At 34.9% G+C, this 17652-nt stretch overlaps 2 protein-coding genes and 1 non-coding gene across 9 annotated transcripts; 2 read left to right on the top strand and 1 right to left on the bottom strand.

Moving 5' to 3' along the window:
- Positions 1 to 166: 166 nt before the first annotated feature.
- Positions 167 to 3378, top strand: LOC139812174 (uncharacterized). Its single transcript, XM_071776825.1, has 5 exons — positions 167 to 632; positions 832 to 1178; positions 1260 to 1531; positions 1639 to 1870; positions 1971 to 3378. Exons 1-5 carry the CDS (start codon positions 601 to 603, stop codon positions 2141 to 2143), a joined length of 1056 nt encoding a protein of 351 aa, XP_071632926.1. The 5' UTR covers positions 167 to 600; the 3' UTR covers positions 2144 to 3378.
- Positions 3379 to 3692: 314 nt separating this feature from the next.
- Positions 3693 to 3764, bottom strand: Trnac-gca (transfer RNA cysteine (anticodon GCA)). Its single transcript has one exon. It is a non-coding gene; the product is annotated as a tRNA-Cys (tRNA).
- A 482-nt stretch (positions 3765 to 4246) lies between these two features.
- Positions 4247 to 16080, top strand: LOC139812168 (uncharacterized). Of its 7 annotated transcripts, none has more exons than XM_071776809.1 (16): positions 4247 to 4464; positions 6750 to 7090; positions 7377 to 7711; positions 7787 to 7825; positions 8930 to 9206; positions 9376 to 9624; positions 9835 to 10259; positions 10502 to 10748; positions 11093 to 11988; positions 12138 to 12833; positions 13106 to 13509; positions 13763 to 14098; positions 14257 to 14348; positions 14455 to 14609; positions 14867 to 14937; positions 15136 to 16080. In XM_071776809.1, exons 2-16 carry the CDS (start codon positions 6879 to 6881, stop codon positions 15298 to 15300), a joined length of 4599 nt encoding a protein of 1532 aa, XP_071632910.1. In that variant the 5' UTR covers positions 4247 to 4464; positions 6750 to 6878; the 3' UTR covers positions 15301 to 16080. The 7 variants fall into 7 exon arrangements, with proteins under 7 accessions (XP_071632910.1, XP_071632908.1, XP_071632913.1 ...); XM_071776807.1 differs by having other exon boundaries at positions 10493 to 10748; XM_071776812.1 differs by having other exon boundaries at positions 10493 to 10748; positions 14854 to 14937.
- Positions 16081 to 17652: the final 1572 nt, after the last annotated feature.

The raw sequence follows: 17652 nt of genomic DNA, 5'->3' as shown, positions 1-17652 counted from the left end.
ATAATAATTAATAATATAAATTCTTATTATATAAATATTTCTCAATCAAAATCAAAAGATAAAGGCCATCTTGACAATGAGTGCGGATATAAATGCGCAGTTTTCTGATAAAGACTACAATAAAGGAAGCAGAGATTGAGAGGTAAGTTATTACTTTAGTGTTTTAGCCCACTTTGGGTTTTCTAATTTTTCTATTTCTTTATAGCGTATATCATTTATTTTCGACGATAATTTATTTTCATAGAATTTTTATTAAAGTAAGCATTGTGCGTGTGTGTGAAATCTCTTCGGCGCTCAATTTCAAATGGATTCCGTTTCACGCATGCGCCTTTCGTTCGACTGCGCAAAGCTGCCAACTGCCAACGCACAGCGAGTTGCGCTTCTGCTTATTATATATACATGCGTATATGTATAGATGACAATGGACTCCGCCACGGTCATTTGATCGTTTCCTGTTAGCGTTAGGTTCTTATAATTGTTTTTTTTTTGTTCACTTTTTGTTTAAGTGCGAGCAAATTTTTATTCGTCGTTATTACGTGTTTGTTAGACGTGAAAGCTAATAGCGTTAAGCTAAGCACACTGCCTATTATTTTAGAATTAATGATGAAAAACGCAAAGGCCAAAAATTCAAGGTAATTGAAGTCATGGAATTGTTAATGACAACTCTCGATATTCGTTTGTGGATATACGTCATTCGCTGATTGTGACAGAGGTTTATTTTTATAAATCATTGAGATAAACAAAGCATCGTGTCATCCACAATTCAATTACGAACTGAACCATTCTATTATTATATTAGGTACGTTTAATTTGTAATGCAAACTTTTGCAGAACATGCTCGGGACCTTTTAGCGATCAAAGTGGGTTCTTTGACGTTGTCGTTCGACCGATGCTACAACAGGGGCACGAGGGAGAATTATGCAGCTGGTTGAAAGAAATGAGTTTGATTCGTACAGCCTGTAACTGTCCTCATTCGGATTGTAAAGGGCGTAGTTTAATATGGAGTCCTGCAAGAATCGTAGACAAATATATTTGGTCTTGTCCTGACTGTATGAGAAAGCAGTCCATCAGAGAAAAATCTTTCTTTTTCGGAATAAAATGTGATCTGAAAATGTGCCTTCAACTGATATTAGGATGGTGTCAACAAATTCCTTGTGAAGCTACTGCTACTTATTTAGGTTCTTATTTATGTAATATATATCTTTTACAAGAATCAAGATTCTGTATAGTTTCAGATACATATGTATATATTATTGCAGATGTAAAGAAACACGTTATTAGAAAGATATATGAGCGGTGCGACGAGGTTTCCGCAATCTATGTTAGAAAACATCCAGAGGATTGGTTATTAGGTGACAAAGGTGCAATATTAATTGTGGATGAATTTCCTGGTGGTTATATGACGGAGCATCAGCCAGATGTAAACTCTGCCAAAAAACGTAATAATAATTCACATACAATAATATGCGTTGCAGAAACAAATACTATACCACCTCGCATATGGTTACATATGATTGAAGCTATGCCAGAGGTAATGTTTCAATGGAGCACATTTTAATTACAAAAATATACCGTATAAATATTATTCTACTTGAACTTTACATTTACTTTACATTGTATAAATTGTTTATTTTATAGCCACAAAAAATTGACAAGTTACAACCAGGAGTGGACAAGAGTAACATGGTAAAAGAAGCTTTGAAAGAGATTACGAGGCACACAGAACCAGGAAGTTATATAGTAGCAAATGATCGTGCTCGCTGTTGCAGTTATGAATCTTTACAGAGTCTAAGACAATACAAAATTATCAGTGTTGAACAGCTGCAGAAATTTGATCCACCTGGTAAAAGTAAACTTCTTGACAATCTCGGTAATTACCTATTTTAATAACATCAGGGTTTAATAACCTTTGTGTGTTTCTTGTTGTTCTAAACAATTTTTGCGTAATTATTTTTCTCCTTTATTTTAAGAAACAATTTGGCAAAGTGCCGTCGAAGTTTGTGAGGAAGTTCAAGAAGCTACGCATACATCAGGCCAACATATCATTGCTAGGCATTTATGGAGACAAAAATTTGGTACATCACCTTCTACCGCGTTTCAAGATATGCTGAATCACATTGCGGAATATTATCGATTTTTTTAAGGTCAGGCACAAATATCGAAATCTCTTTCGCATCATTGCGTTACAGTTGCTATCATATACGACACGGTTATTTCTCAAAATAATGTTATATTTCTTTATAAACGTATATAAAATAGATATCGGAAAATCAATTTAAATATTTTAGATTATATACACGTTTTACAAGTTGCCTTATTAAATCAAATATCCATTAATGATATATACATATATATATATATATATATATATATATATATATATATATGTATATTTTGCTGTCCACAAATAAAAAGTGAGTATAGGAATAAGTGTGAGTATGGAGTATAATATATTCCATAAAACTTACTTTTTATTTGTGACGAGTAAAATATAAATTATAAATGATTATATTGTTAAGTCTTCCAAGTATTAATAAGCATTTTACTCATTACGTAAAATTAAGCATTGATAATAATTGTTGACATATTAAGATTATATAATAAAAAGATAGATTTTTGAATATGCTAAGAAAGTAAAATATGAAATAATACAATTCGTGACAAGTTATATCTAATGTTTTTATCTTTGTGCTAATATTGGCAGAAACTAATATTAAAAGACTGACGTTGACTCTACCATAGAATATTAAAATAATTTTGAGCCCAATAATGTAGCAATACTAGCGTAAATATGAAATTATAATAACATGTATCCATAATTTGTTTTCTAATTGAAGAGATATTAAGTATTTTAATCTTAGGTGAACCTCTTGTTTTTTTAAATATCCACAAATATTCAAATACGCACAAAATTAAATTTATGATATAACTTTATATATATTTTTTTACAGTAAATTTCTCTGTTCTAAAGTTATTGGATTAAGTACTTTCTTTATCTTAAAATTTCTTGGTTCTCATTCCTATTCAATTAATTTAGAATAAATCAATAAAAGATAAAAGAGAGAGATATTATGATCATGTAAGATAACCCAAATATGTGAGTAGGAAGAGAACAGGGCGAGAGGAGATAGAAAACTTATAGAATAAAAATCTTCTAGAATAGAGGAATTTGAATTGTGTATTGTTTTCATACAAATGTTTGTTATATAACGTCTTTTAGTTTTATTGTTGGATATAATTTTATTTTCTATAAAAGGTTGGGCAATCTGCAGGACTCGTACTATGTAATCTGTTTACAATTTATCAACTGTAACTATATAAAATTATAAATAAATTTTAAAAAAATAAAAAAACGTGCTTTTATCAATTAATTAAAAATGTGAAATAATAATTTTTTTTATTTTCCTAATATTCCTTAAAAATTCAACATTCTTGCTTAAATTTTTACTAGTTTAACTTGTAATTAACAAAAACCAAACGGTAAATATTAAGTAGAAATATAGGAATTTATTTCCATATTTCAAGAAATAAGTAAACGGAATACTTTACCAATAGATAATGAATATTACTATTGTAAGCTAAAATTAAAAATATATAGATTTATATTACATTATGCTATTTATTAAAGTAAACAACGTTATAACGATAACAAAAATTAAATTTAAATATAAAAAGAAAAAAAGTGACTCATGAGGGGGCACCCGGGTTTGAACCGGGGACCTCTCGATCTGCAGTCGAATGCTCTACCACTGAGCTATACCCCCAATTGTCTATCACTCTTTGGATACGTACTTTTCAACATATATAAGTGATTTATTATATTTATCAAATATATAATTAGAAATAAAATTTTTAACTGTATATAATTTCAAAGTAATTTTTACACTCACATCAGAACAGTCATGCACTTCGATAGATTTTTTACTCACAATCAGAAAAAAACTTTATTTTTTATTTAAGTTATTTCTAATAGCTAATTTTGTTTTTATTCAAAACGGAACGTGATAGGAAAACCGTAGCGATTATCAATTGTAGTTTTTATTAATCGAAACATCTCTCATTTAGTTTTTTACATTTCGAGAGCAATTTTTCAAATTTTTTATTTCAAAAACTCTCCGAGCTTATCAGTGTTTAATTTTTATATATTTTAAAGCAAAACTTAGTAAATGGTAAAGTAAGTCTTTTGTACTCGTTTGATAATATAGATTATAGATTATCAAACTTAGTTTTTGTTTACAGGTTTCTGAGACGCGGTGGTATCTAAGCAACCTTTACGTTAACTTGCTCGTGCTAATGCGGAGCGTTCAGTGCGCTTTCCACCCTCTAAAGGTACGTTTCACTGTCGCCACAACGAGTCGACCTCGTGGCCGAAGCAACATTTGACAACCAAACTTTGACTTTTGAAATCTGGCGCCAAAATAATGAGCAAACAACACAATTTAGTTGCGTAATTTATAACGCGAGGTAAGTATAATAAGTGCATCAGTTAAATACACATATGTCATATTGGATATTATACCAGAACGACGCGATCGACTAAATTCTCGCATATTGTCCGCTGATATCACGTAGACATCTACAGCACATTTTTATATTTACATCATTAATATTTTTTTCTTTGATATAAAGTTTACTTCTACTCTCTCTTCTGCAAGGAATTAAAAATATAAATGAAATATAATTTGATTAAATGATATAATAACTTAATCTCAACCAAAGAGATATATTTTCAGGCCAATGCGAGCCGGCAAGCGCATATTAAAATCACATACTACTTTCCATTTTTATGTTTATTGATTTCATTTTTTATTTGATATTTTATTTAATGTTTTGAAATCGATATAATTTTTCACTAATTATATATAAAATTATTTTAACAATTTTAACTTCTATTTGAAATATGTATATCTCGTTAATTAGCAAAGATTCATAATTGATTTATATATATATGTCGATAAGATTCCTAAGAATACTGTTACAGGGAATAAACAATGTAGAACAAGATCTACATCTTTCTACTTTTCAGTAAAAGTCAAGTTTTTGAATATTTCATGAGCTATGGTTTCTCATTGTGCTCCAGTAATGTAAATTTAGTCAGTTACACTTATCGATAAAAATTAAAAAAAAAAAAGAGAAATTATTCGTGAATTATTAAATACAAGTTTTGTTTGTGTGTGTGTGTGTCTTTTATGTGCGCATCTAGAAATATATTTGGTAGAACACAAAAAGATGTGCCTAATTGTTTTATTCGTTCACTTTGTTCACTTTTGTATAACTAAATGCATGTGATATATATGCAGTATGCACTGCGTTATTCCGATCGATTACCACGTCGGATCTCGTAAACAATAAGCACGTGATATATCGAAGCGTGGTGCACGTAACGGGAAAAAGCAGAAATGTTACGGTTAAGTATTAATGATGATGCAACATCACGAAAAACGAAGGTCTCGGCGAATTATTAACGGAGCAATAACGGATCGATATTCGGCATGGTGAATCAACGAAATAACGATTTTCAGTCATCGCCGCGTTACGGTGCGAGTTCGTTGCACGTATGTATGTATGCATGTATACGTATATATCTTGCTCACGAGGCTATATGAGATCTTACTCTCATTTGCGCGGCATCCAACCGATATAGAAGCAATTTTTCTTCGGCAGAAACGCCGATGAGATGCTTACTTCGTTAATTAACGACTAAATATAAGGTGTTTTTGGAGAAGATAATTGACGAAATTTTTTCATTAATTTCAAGTGGCCTTTACTTAATAAGATTTTAATTTAGATTTTTGCATAAAGATACTAAAATTTTTAAGATACGCCAAAAATATCTTTAAATGCGAGTTTTCTATTTCTTTCTTTCTTTCTTTGGAATTGTTTGTAAGCCGAGTTATTGAAAATTGTAACAGTGTCTTTGACTGAAGGTGAATAATGAAAAATACACATGCTCAAACAAGTTACTTATTAAGCTGCGGCCTTCATCCAATTAATTCATCATCTTTTTGTAACAAAACACTAGTATTAATACAATATAAATATTAGAACATTGCCTAGACGGATTGTCATTGCGGAACAAAGTTATACAAGGACAAATGAAATGAATTAGATTCCAAAAAGTATAATGACATTTTTATTCCATTTATGCTGCTGGATCTAAAAACGCTATGCGTATCAGGGTTTAGATAGCTCTCTTAGTGTTTTAAGTAATCAGTTTTCTGACGGCTCGTACGATCTACGCGAGGTGAAGATTAGAATTCGACACGTGACGACCTTGCCGTGGTATCAGCCATTATGGTTCTTTATAGGTATTCGCGTGTTGTGACCGTTGGTTTCTATGGTAGCGAGTGACCTGGTCAGTTCACCACGTGGTCAGTAAATGAACTTTGATTTAGAATCGAAAATTTGGGTCGTACTTTAATGGATGCTTATTTTAGGATGCGGAGCATCGTTACAGATTTTACGGCAACGTCCTTCACGCGCGCAGATACATAAATCGATAGTTTCATTTTTACGACAGCTCCATTTATTATATTATTGCAGCGGGTTGCGAAACACGCGAAATTCACTCGTTCAGCTCGCGCGTATACATATACATGCGTGCGTGTGTGTGTGTGTATGTCTGTATATTTATTTTTCTTTTATCCGTGTGCTCATTTTATCAGCATCAATGCCAAATTCAGCCAAATTCATATTTCGAACCCCATCGTGTACGACCGGTGGTCATTTTCGAGCAAATCTCTTTCAAGCATATCTATCTACTTCGGGTCGAGAACTCAGACTTCCTCCTCGGCGCGATGAGTTCGATCCGTCGAGAGGCCCGAAGATGCTTCCACGCGACCGGTTGGCGTAGTCGCGAGTAGGTGCCAGAGACGGGCATGGACACTAAGACTCCGCCGATCCCGTTCAAGTCGCAGGAGAAGCCTCAGCCGAAGAGAGCGGATCGCGTGGCCGACGTGTCCTTGCCCCCGCTGACACCGTATCCGAATCATCGTTTCTCCAAACATAGACCGTCCGGTGGTACATCGTGGTCGCAGGACCCACCCTGCGCTGTGCAGCATCAGGATCATCGCAAGAAGAGACCTTACAGGTAGAAATGCGCTCGATATTGATTTTCTTTCAAGCCACTTAAATTTGCTCTTCTATTTTCGTTCACAAATCAATCTGTTTGACGGGCAGGGTTCAGCACGATACCTATAATCTATAATAAACGATTGCCGTTAGCGGATAATATTACAAGTTCTTAGCAATGCAATCGAAAATGATTCTATACATGAAGAGATAAAAGATGTGCAGAATAATTTTTTTCTTTTATACAAATTTCCTTTTTTTTTTTGGTTTCGCTTAATGAATCAGAGAAACTCGCACCGTTTCAGAGTATTACACATCGGCGCTACACCTTTGATGCACGCCTGTCAACAAGGCGACAGGGCAAGAGTGTTGAGATTATTGAAGGAACAGGAGGAAACGACCGCCTATAGAGATCGCACATTGAGAAACGCCCTCCATTATTGCATGGACGCGGGTACCGGTGGTGCCGTTGCCGCGGCGGCACCAGAACTGGTGAATGCCCCTGATGCCGAGGGGCACACCCCGCTTCATCTCGCGGTCATCGCCGGGGACACTCAGCTGGTCGCGGTTCTCTTAGCGAACGGTGCCGATGTCAATGCTAAGGATCTCGAGGGGCACAGTGTTCTCCATTGGGCCACTGGTACTTTTATCTATAAAATATCTTTTTACGCATGCATTTTAAATCACACAAAATTGTCTCTCTTTTTACTTTCAGCTTTTATGCTGTGCGATAATAAACGTTACACCGTTTATCGTTAGTATCTTTATTTTAACTCTCGTCTTTTATATTTACCCTTGGATTCCACTTCATACAGTTTTTACTTTGATTCCCTTTTTCGATTGTTTTGCATAAGTATGTGCATTAACGTGCGTAAGTGTCCACAGGATGTTCGGATCTGTAGATTCCCTGAACCTAAATGTGTAAAACAATTATTTTAATTATTTTATCAGGTATTTTTGCAGATCCGCATAAATTATGTCAGGTACTATAGATAGATGCTTTCTGCTTGGTAACAACACGAATCAATATAACTAATAATAAGTGTCATTTTATTTTTGGTCATCTCTGACTTCAAGAATAAATATGTTTTCTATCTCTCACACGTGTGAATATATAACATATATCTAACAGATAAAACACTCATACGCGTGTGCATTCGTAAGTTTTTGTACAAGTAAAACCCAAGGACTTCTATGGTCAGTCGGTCGAGCCATCGCGATATGTACTCTGCTCGCGTGATCGCTAACGGACCGCAGTAACGTAACTCTTGTCAGAAACGACCTACTGACCTTCCTTGACCATTACGGCACACCGTTCTACCTAAGATCGGAAGGAACGATACGGCGCCCTGCATTTCAGTCTGTCATCCAACTTTTAAGGAAACTTTAATAATAGTATACAATAGTGGATAGTTTGACCTTCCAAGAGAAAGAGGGAGAAAAGAAAAAAGATAGTTATAAAAAAATTAAGAATTAAAAATAAAATAATAATGTGATATAGAATTAATAATAATCGCAACCAGATATTGAAGCTAAAGCAGATTGTACGCTGCATTGCAAGACTTTTAAATCTGTATACCTATATATTAGAACAGAAAAAAAATCAATTTCTATTTTCGATTTCTATTCTGCTCTAACAAGAAAAATTATGTACTTATTGTTAGTAACACTTTATATTCGATAAATTTGTCCAAAACGGTAATTACAACCTCCCACGATGTTTTCGCTAAGTAATTGACTCCGCAAGTCCAAAAGAAATGCGCTTAATGAGGAGTATCGATCCCAGTATTATTCCTTTTCACTGTCCCTTTTAAGATATTGAAAAAAAGCCGAAGGTACATACAATAACGATTTTCAGTCTGCGGGGAAGCGGAATGCGTTCGGTTGGTTCTGGCAGCTGGTGCGCGACCTTCCACCCCGGATTTACGTGGCGGATCTCCACTTCACTATGCCGCCCAATGTTGCGGCGCGGTCGCCACGGCTGAGCTCGCCGTTCCCAAGAAGGTTGGCCTGAAAGTTTTACAAACCCTTCTCGAATTCGGTGCGGACGTGAACGCCAAGGACGAGGACGGGCGGCAACCGATTCTGTGGGCGGCAAGCGCGGGTAGCGTGGAGGCCGTGTTGGCTTTAGCAAGGTAGACGACTGTTAACTCTAATCGTTTCTGTTTACCAATGAGCGTCAGTCTCTTCAATGTTAGATCGATTTCTTTGGAGAATCTGTGATTTTCCTAAACGATAATGCAAAAGGCAAGGTTGCAAAAGAAATTGAGAATAAAAAATTCGTTAAAATCTTCCTTGTTTTAGAGCCGGAGGGTCGGCAGCCGCAGGTACTTCCGACAAAGATGGACTGACGGCACTTCATTGCGCAGCGTCGAGGGGCCACGCGAGATGCGTGGAAGTACTTGTCAACTTGTGTGGATCTCATCCAGACTATGTGGACGACAACGGTTGTTCCGCGTTACATTACGCCGCTACTTTGGGTCACGCGGATGCCACCGCTCTCATCCTCAAACTCGGGGCTGATCCTAATCGCCAAGATCGAAAGGGTAGAACGTAAGATTACCAAGTTTATGGATAATCTTAATTTTCAACTGACCTCTTTCGGTCAATTAAAATAATTGATAAAATAATAGATTTCCTTCTGGATAACGATTCTCGATGATTAATATTTAACTGCGCTTGGTATACGTTGGGTCAACCCGCTATATTTCAATCTTAGTAAAAAGTATTGAAATTTTTAAGAGAACGTTCAACGTTTTTCAGACCTGCACTTTGCGCCGCAGCTAAGGGCCAGTTAGAAACCTTGAAAATTCTGACTCAGCACGGCGGGTCACTTCACGCTAAGACCGTGCGTGGCACGGGGATAGGACACGAGGCCGTCGCGTCCGGTAGAATCGAATTAATAAAATGGTTAGCGAAAAAAAGACCGAGCACGTTGGACGTCGCTACTCATGATGGCAAGACGCCTCTCCATGTCGCGGCTTTGCACGGTCACTTGGACGCGTGCAAAGTTCTATTGGATCATGGCGCAAGAATCAACGCGGTTCTTAGGACCAGCAAGGGCAATTCGATGACTCCACTGGACGCAGCTCTCTATAGAGGACATAGGGACTGTGCGAAACTGATTCAAATGCACGGCGGTACTACAGGACAGCAACTGAGAACGCATAAGACCGCACCGAACAAAGGTCAGATTAGGTATATGCGTAGTCCACAGACATTTGCTAAATCTGGCTCGAGAAGAACTAGACTAATATAATAATAAATATTTATAGAATTGTTTATGACAACTCTTAACACAAAATACACATATATTTATTCTTTAAGAAGTAATATATCTCTAAATTAAGAATATGTTATAAATATATTTCAGTAGTAGTCTACTATTATAGCAAAATAAGTCATATTGAAATAATTTTAGTTTTTACAGCAAAGGTCCGAATAAAACATGACGATAGTAGCACTGCGAGCGACAGTAGTCCTTGTAGACGAGGTCGAGGGCACAAACATCCCGAGCTCTATTACGAAGAGCGGTGGATCGAAAGAAGAACGCGTCGAAAAGGTAATCTGAAAAAGATGACTCGTCAGGATAGTCGGAGTTTTAGTGAGGAAGAAGTGCGTCTGTCGAAGACATCCTCGAAAAAGGACGAGAGGAGAGCTCGAAGCGAATCCGCACGGTAAAACAGATATTCCTTCATTAATGCGATGCAAAGTTAATACGAGAGACATTTGAAATATACAAACCTTCTTTCCCTCTTCACAAGCTGCTACGTAAAAATATAATACTTCTGTGATTCTGGCATTTGATTTTCAAAATATTGATATATTGTTAATAGAATTTTAGATTTTTTTCCTTAAAAAGTTATAGAGTTTTTAACACGTTCTAAAAAGGATTTAAGCAGTTAAATGTAAAAAGTTAATAACTATGAGATAGAGTGTCGCATTATTTTCTAAACGTCTCTTTTATTGATTACACTGTCAGCCAAAGTATTAAATTTTTAAATTGTAAATAAATTAATAGATACGATGATAACGGTGAGCAAAATCTGCGAAAAAAACGAAGTAAAAGAATATCGATGAGACATAAACACAAATATTCGGATTCGTCGTTCGAATCAGACAGTTGCGATTATTCTCATGATGAAAATGGAGTAATCAAACATCGACAGCATACAAAAAGACAGCAAGAGAAGGATAAAAGCAAAAGCTCCAATGAAACGGAAGCTAAAGATAACTCAAGGAAAGAAGATGAAGACGATCAAAGCGTAAGCGACGACAGCTTAGAGGTGATCGTAGTAAAAAGATCATTGGAAAAAAAGTGTGAAAAAGTTGTATCCGGAAGAAAATTAAAGACACCTAGAGAATGCACGAAGGAGACAAAACTGACCAAAACGCACAAACGTAGCTCTAAGAAAATGTCGAGATCCAGCAAGTCGAGAACGTTCGATAAAGATGAGAATATGGGACATCAAGATAAATCTTCAGACAAGGAAGAAAGAAGCGTTGTAGTAGGAGAGCCGGCGCATACTTCCGCTGAAGAGGAAGAAGATGGTAGCGAGAGGATAATAGAATCTCGATTTCGAAGAGAAGCGACGGATAGTACTAGTCAGGAAACCGTGGAACGAGTGGTTGTTACAGCGATAGTTCACAAAGATCAAGTGCCTGACACTCCAAGATCAACGCAAGATACTGTAAAGGAAATAAGCTCCGACAAAGTTTTGAGAAAAAAGACGATAGTAATAGAGGAAACAAAGGAAACTTCCAAAGATATTAATTCTTCAGATAAAAGTAAGACCGCATTGTCGCACAAGACTGATACGCACGATATTTCTGAAGAACGAATTAATGAACAAGTCCAGAATAAGGATGAAAAGGATAAAATAACGATGCCTGGCAGCATAGAAGATCCAAAAGAAGGTACGAATAGTAAGACACAAACAATTTCAACGTAATAACTTTTTCATAAGATAAAATAAAGTATTTTGTTAATATAATTATTTTATCGAATTTAATCATTTATTAAATTTGTGTTTGTCAAACTCTAGCTACAGTAATCTTCTTTTTAGGTAGACTAAATACATTCGAGAATGCAATACCGAGCGATAGTACGTTGCGCGAGAAGCAAGAAGCAACCATCGACAAGGAGAAAGATAGCTTTAAAAACGGAGATAAAATCGGTAAAAATATTGTGATTTCGGAGGATCAAAGAGATTCTACGACTGCGATGAAGCATATTTCGAGTGCGGGTGAGGAGAATGGAAAACTATTAGGTTCTGAAGATTTAAAGCGAAACGAAAGAACTATCGCGAAAAAAGACGATGGAGAATCAAAAACTTCGAGACAATCCGATGCGCGTCAAACTATAAGCAGCTTGAAAGAAAATGTCGAAGATGTACAGGTAACTTCTGAAGAAAGAGATAAAGCATCGACAAAGCAAACATCCTTGAAAACAATCACTAAAGAGAGCTCAGCTGAAGATGCCGAATTAAGAGAGGATAAATATTTGAATAAACGCGATGATATCAAATTTTCGCAAAAAATGCAAGTGGATGAAAAACAGAAAACCGAAGCATTAACATTTACCGAACGATCGACAGATGATTCCGCGCGTGGAAAATCCGCAGATTTGTCATCACCGGAACCGAGAGTGTCAATGCTAAACATGGAAGAAAGTCCTTCCCCAGAAAGAACGGGTTCGCCACGTGACAAGAAGTTGGAGCGTATTAAAAAAACCGATAAAGAACGACCAGAGACTGAAACAGGTAAATTGCCGAAATATATTACGAGTCTTAAATGTTTCGAAAATTATAAAAATGTAATGCGTTCTCCAAGTTTTAATTTTAATTTTTAGCTAGCATTTAAGTGTTATTTCAAATGCAGAGATTTTTTTAAAATAATTTTTGCGTAATTAAAGTATTTATTGTAAATAGTACAATCTTTTACACACATACACACACATACACACAATACTTTCGATAACACATCGTATTTGTGTTCCAACAAACAAAGATTGTCTAACAGACAAAGATTTTAGGAGATAAAGATTTTCGCTACATCGACGATAGTTCTTCGAGTTCTCCAAAGGCCTCGAGATCGGCGAAAACGAGACACTCGAGACCATCTACGGGAAGGAATGTGAGGACAGGAAAATCTTCTTCAAAGGCGTCAACCAAGAGACACCTGTTTGAAAGTTCCGAAGAGCATTCCTCGCATCAAAGTGCAATAATCGCGGTGTTAGACAGCCCAGAATGGGATGAAGACGAAGCAGTTGAAAAAGAAATCAGGGAAGCTCTCGGGGAGGATGTGGAGCATGAGACAGAGCACGAAGAAGATAATGAAATTGGTGTTATGAGAGTTTTGCCAAGTACGAGTGAGGAAGAGACTCCGAGCACAGCTTTAGGTGTATCTAGAACTTCAAGAATCGACTCTTTGCCTCAGGTAATTAAAGAACTTACACCTATTAATATCTATTTCAATCATATAGTACGTAGCATTATTAAATTAATTACTTTTAAACATATGTTAATGCTTAGTATACTAAAATTTTTCACAAATAAAGAACAGTGGGTACCTTGATCGATAAAAACTATATCGTGTAATTTTATTTTTATATTTACTTACAAATAAATCTTTAGCATAAACTTAATTACAATAATTTAATTAATATTGATCAGAATATTATTAATGCTAGGTACAATCAACAACTAGCAACCGCTTAGTCAGAATCGAAAATGCCGATGGTCACCGAGAACGATTGTGGAGAAAACATCGTCGCGATAGCGGAGGTAGAGACAGTGGAATAGAACCGAGCCCGAGAGTGTCGAGAATTCCACGGAGGCGAAACGTAAGATGTTGTCCAAATACAGCGAAACAGCAAGCTCTCAATATGGAGACCATTACCAGGGATGTGCAAATTAGCCTGCGTCGTTATCATCTCGAAAGAAAAATCTTTTTTCAATTGATGGAGTTGAAGAGATTACAGATTCGTCACGGTAGGGCGAACGAGCACGTGTTGGTTAAAAGACAGGTAAGACACTCCAAGGCGATCGTTATTAATATTATAATGCGAATATAACATGTTTTTTCATGATTTAAAAGTACAATGTTCCTTAAATCATGGAAAAGAATTAAAAACGTTTTTCTAGCAATATTATCGCTAATATACTTCGCGAATATATTTTGCAGAGCGATCTTTTTCAGGTGGATGCCTTTCACAAATCGGGAATGTCTGGCCCTACTCTTGGTGTTGCAAAATATAATCAACCATTAACGTTCAGGTTACTATCGGATTAAATACTTTCTGAACACAGAGTGTTCAATAATGTTTAATATACATTATTATTTAATTGTTACGACTTAATATTATCGATATCGTCATTGTAGACAATTCGAAGCGTTTCTGTACGAGCAATTAAGAAGACTGCAGGGAAGACCAACTACTCCAGACTTTTGTACCGGAGCCAAGCAATGCACGCAAAAAACTCATCGTTGTCATCACGCAACCAGCGCTTATACCTCTATTCCAGTGTATACCTATCGTATGTTACCATATTATCGCATTTGAATACAACACGCATCACTTTTGAGATATCTATAATTATTTACGTACATATTTGAATATGCAAAGTATTCATTCAATTAAAGATTTGAAGAAAACATTCTTATGTATTTTCTTTCTGTAAATTATGTCATTAGTAAAACGATAACTTAATAACTTGAAGATTTCGTCGTCTATATGTACGTAGAGCCCGAAAAGAGTCAGTTTCTGTAGTGTGAATGTAGATTATAATTGCAGTAGGTGGAGGCGTCCCAGATCGAGCGGACCATCTTCCGAAAATAGAGAGTCGCGGCAGAGGGCAAATGACGGTAATAATATGAAAAACATTTATAGAAATCTGTAAACTATCATAATAACCCTGTTATAATAAAAAAGAAAATATCATATAGTTCAAAATTTTAATCTTAATTTGTGATTCAAATAAATGACTTGTTAATTTCTAATGTTTTACACAAAAGCTGAATGTTATTTCTGCTTTTTCTATATGTCATTCTCCTTTCTTTTAGGTGGAAGTGACACATGGAGAGGGAAAACAAGTGATCGCCCTTCCGACTGAGAAAATGGATCGTACCAAAAGATATTTCGTTACATTCACTGTAAGAGGCGAAACACAAGACACTGAAAAACCTAAATCATCGTGCACGGTACAAAGAAATGCAAAGAGCGTGTAAATGTTTCAGACGTGGTCTTTCTGATAATCGACAAATAATTAATCAACTTGAAACAAATAGTCCTCTTCTTCAATATTTCCTTGAAAGAAACTCGACTAAATTGATAAAAGAATGATTTGGAGCATAGATAAGGGACGTTCTGTTTATTTCACGTAAAATTTTTAAAAAAAGGATAATAACAGATAACATTTTCGTGTTTAAGAAAAGAAAACTCTACATTTAAAACTAGTGCAACAGACTTTGTTTTACTAAACGTAGACATTTTGTCTACGTTTTTTAATTTATAAAAAATATAGAGAATAACCGGCGTATTGTTTTGTTCTTTTGTAAAGAAAGTTTTTTACTTTAGATATCATTTATTCTAAAAAGAACCTTGATATTATATACTTTTTCCTTAAATCCAATATTCTTCCTAGGAATAAATTTGCTTCTCGCACAAAAGTATTATATAAGAAATATACTAATACTGCCAGATGGGACAAAATTTATGAATCAATTAAAAATCAAATTGTGCATATTGTCAAATTGATTTGTATAGCGTTACTTGTATATTATATATACATATATGAGTAATAATGGTTATAGTGTCGTACCTGACCAACTGTAGTTTATAAATCTTCTGTAATCGACTCATCGAGAAAGAGAGCGCTACTTTGTCCTGAAAATGCTGAACGCTTATCCTGAAATTTATTAATGTTGTATTATAAGAGAAGAATTTTTTGCCATGATATACAAAGATAAAAATGACGAATTTATTTAATAAAACATATCTCCGACTTATATTCTGTGTGTTCCCTAGTTATATGTAAAATGATATTCGTATATAAAAATATAAATAAATAAAAATTAATTATGCTATAAACTATAAAACATATATTTTCTACCTTGTATATCTATCCTCAAGAATTTTATAAAAATATAAAAATATTATAACGAATCTCTCATAATAGTCATTCATCGAATCGGAGGCTGGCACAATATCGTCATTATCGTTTATCAGCTGCAGTAAAGTCAAATTATTTCAAATTTTTACTACTTTTTTGAAATTAGAAAGTACTATCTCTCTATTATTAATAATACTAATTGTAAATATAAAATTATTATATTACAAAACTATTAAATCATTATAATATTATAACAAATATTTCTGTCACTTTCTAACAAAACTATAAAGAATTCCCTATTAAACAAGAAATAAAATTCTCGAAAAACGCGATGTGCAAATTAAAAATTATTTAATTTATAAGAATATCATTTCTCACATTTTTCCTTTATTGATATTTAATTATCGGTCATTATTATAACTTTATTTATTCGTATAATTATATTATTTAATTGAAAAAACACTTCCTGTCGAACTTTTGGTTTCGCTCCGGTTGGAGTTCAAAGCGAATGTCAATAATCACATTTTTTATTTTGAATACAATAATTGAAAAATAGCAAGAATTTAATTATGCATCAGTAGAGACGTTAGAAAAGACAATAAAAGTTAATAGAAGAATTAATTCGGATGATAAAGTAGGCGAAACTCAGGTTATTCCGCGGGTGTTTTGAAATGCGAAATGCGCTGAACGACACTGGGTCATATCTCGAGAAATATATTCATTTTAACATTGTTATGTATGTTTTAATGCGAGACTTGCTCTCTCAGATGTAATTAGACGCTAAAGAGTTTCAAAATGTTGCTGCATAATGTTAGACAACAAGAAAAAGGTAGCTGCGAATGCCGACGCGGGCGGCGTTGGACGACAAAATTGGAGCTCCGAAATACGATACGCGACACCGGACGAATATCGAGAAATATACTAACGTTGATATATGTTCTTTGATATATAAGACATATAACTTTCTTGAAAAGAATTAAACGATAAAAGTTTTAGAATGTATTGTAAAAAGGCGAGGAGAATCGAAAGATATTTCTCAAGAATCGTTGATTGTCGCCCGTCGCCTTTCTGATTTCCATCCTTTTCGTCGTTCGCCATTTTGTAACAGCACTTTAAAACTTTTTATCACCTAATGTTATTCGAGAAAGCATGTCTCGCATTAAAGAACCCTTAAACATATTGGTCATTAGATTAATACAATATTACAATCTTAAATTATAATTAAAAAAACAGCGAGAATTTAATTATGCATCCGTAGAGACGCTAGAAGATGATAAAAGTTAATAGAAGAATTAATTTGGATGATAAGATAAGCGAAACTCAGGTTTCGCACCGCAAAATCTCGGAAATTTACTCCTGATATATCAGGAAAGCATGATGAGCAAGGAGGTGGCAGTAGGTATTCCGAGCGCGCCGCGCCGCGCGGGTCTTGCCTCCCCACATTGCCTTCTCGTATCGTCGCGGTCAT

The sequence above is a fragment of the Temnothorax longispinosus genome, chromosome 4, assembly GCF_030848805.1.
Source record: "Temnothorax longispinosus isolate EJ_2023e chromosome 4, Tlon_JGU_v1, whole genome shotgun sequence".
Taxonomy (NCBI): domain Eukaryota; kingdom Metazoa; phylum Arthropoda; class Insecta; order Hymenoptera; family Formicidae; genus Temnothorax; species Temnothorax longispinosus.
Note: the sequence above shows the minus strand (reverse complement) of the source record. Positions and strands in the feature narration are given on the sequence as shown.

Coding starts and splice junctions, on each gene's coding strand:
- LOC139812174 (XM_071776825.1), top strand. CDS start 601: ATGATGAAAAACGCAAAGGCCAAAAATTCAAG. Junction 1,179..1,259: donor AGCTACTGCTACTTATTTAG/GTTCTTATTTAT, acceptor ATATTATTGCAG/ATGTAAAGAAACACGTTATT. Junction 1,871..1,970: donor TAAACTTCTTGACAATCTCG/GTAATTACCTAT, acceptor CTTTATTTTAAG/AAACAATTTGGCAAAGTGCC.
- LOC139812168 (XM_071776807.1), top strand. CDS start 6,879: ATGGACACTAAGACTCCGCCGATCCCGTTCAAGTCGCAGGAGAAGCCT. Junction 13,510..13,762: donor GAATCGACTCTTTGCCTCAG/GTAATTAAAGAA, acceptor TATTAATGCTAG/GTACAATCAACAACTAGCAA. Junction 14,349..14,454: donor AATCAACCATTAACGTTCAG/GTTACTATCGGA, acceptor TCGTCATTGTAG/ACAATTCGAAGCGTTTCTGT.